The sequence below is a fragment of the Pygoscelis adeliae genome, unplaced genomic scaffold, assembly GCF_000699105.1.
Source record: "Pygoscelis adeliae isolate BGI_AS28 unplaced genomic scaffold, ASM69910v1 Scaffold112, whole genome shotgun sequence".
NCBI classification, from domain to species: Eukaryota; Metazoa; Chordata; class Aves; order Sphenisciformes; family Spheniscidae; genus Pygoscelis; species Pygoscelis adeliae.
The window spans coordinates 337,686-338,542 of NW_008824232.1; the positions used below are offsets into that span (position 1 = coordinate 337,686).

General features: G+C 66.6%; 1 protein-coding gene across 1 annotated transcript in view; it reads right to left on the bottom strand.

Moving 5' to 3' along the window:
• The window catches only part of MRC2 (mannose receptor, C type 2), a 26,963-nt gene that overhangs the window by 2,707 nt on the left and 23,399 nt on the right, over positions 1 to 857 (bottom strand). Inside the window, exons 22-23 of the mRNA XM_009334896.1 lie at positions 281 to 519; positions 17 to 195 (exon numbers count right to left, since the gene is read on the bottom strand). Coding sequence (XP_009333171.1) covers positions 17 to 195; positions 281 to 519 — 418 coding nt within the window. The remainder of the gene's footprint in view (positions 1 to 16; positions 196 to 280; positions 520 to 857) is intronic.

Below are 857 nucleotides of genomic sequence, written 5' to 3' on the forward strand. Positions count from 1 at the left end.
CCGCCGAGCCCCCCCCCGGCCAGCACCTGCTCGGAGCTGGCAGATGCCCCCCTGCAGCTTGGTGTCGCAGCCAGCCGTGCGCCAGCTCCCGTCCGCGTCCATGTAGGAGCAGCCGGCAACTTGCTGGGGCTCCCCGTCCTGCCAGTTGGCGTAGAAGAGGTTCTCCTCTGTCAGCCACGAGTAGCTTCGGCCTCCCTGGAGAGCCAAGGGGAGGAGAAGCTGGGGGGCTTCCACAACACCCTGGGGACCCCCGCCCTGGGCGCCTGCCCGCTTCCCTCACCTCATCGTTGGCCAACCCGATCCAGAGCGGAGCCCGGAGGCTGCTGACGGCCTGGGTGAGGAAAGCCTGGCTGTAGGGGTCAGGGATGGTGGCCAGGGTGGCGTTGAGGGTCTCGCAGAGCAGCAGCGCCTCGTGCCACCTGAGGGGTTTCTGCAGGATGCGGTAAGTGCTGTTGTGGTAAAAGAGGGTGCCGGTGGGCGAGGGGGGGTACGGCGTCCGCGCGGGGCTGAGGGATGGGTCTGGGGGAGCAAAGAGACATAGTCAGAGGGCACGAAGGACACTCCTGCATCCCAGAGGCTCACCCCCTTGTCCATCCCCGCCCAAGCTGGGGTGTCCCTGGCAGCACTGTGCACTGTGCACAGGCACCTGGGGACATCCTGGTGCAACCAGGGAGGGCAGAGAGGCCACATCCCCAGGAGTGACGAGCAGTGACACCCCAGTGCCATTCCCACCTTGGGGCTGTCCATCAGGATGCATGTCCCTGTGGGACACGCAGAGCCAGGCTAGTGTGCACAGGTTCGGGGGTGCCCCAGAAACTGCTGGGACCAGGTACGCCCCCCCAAGTCAAGCCCATGTC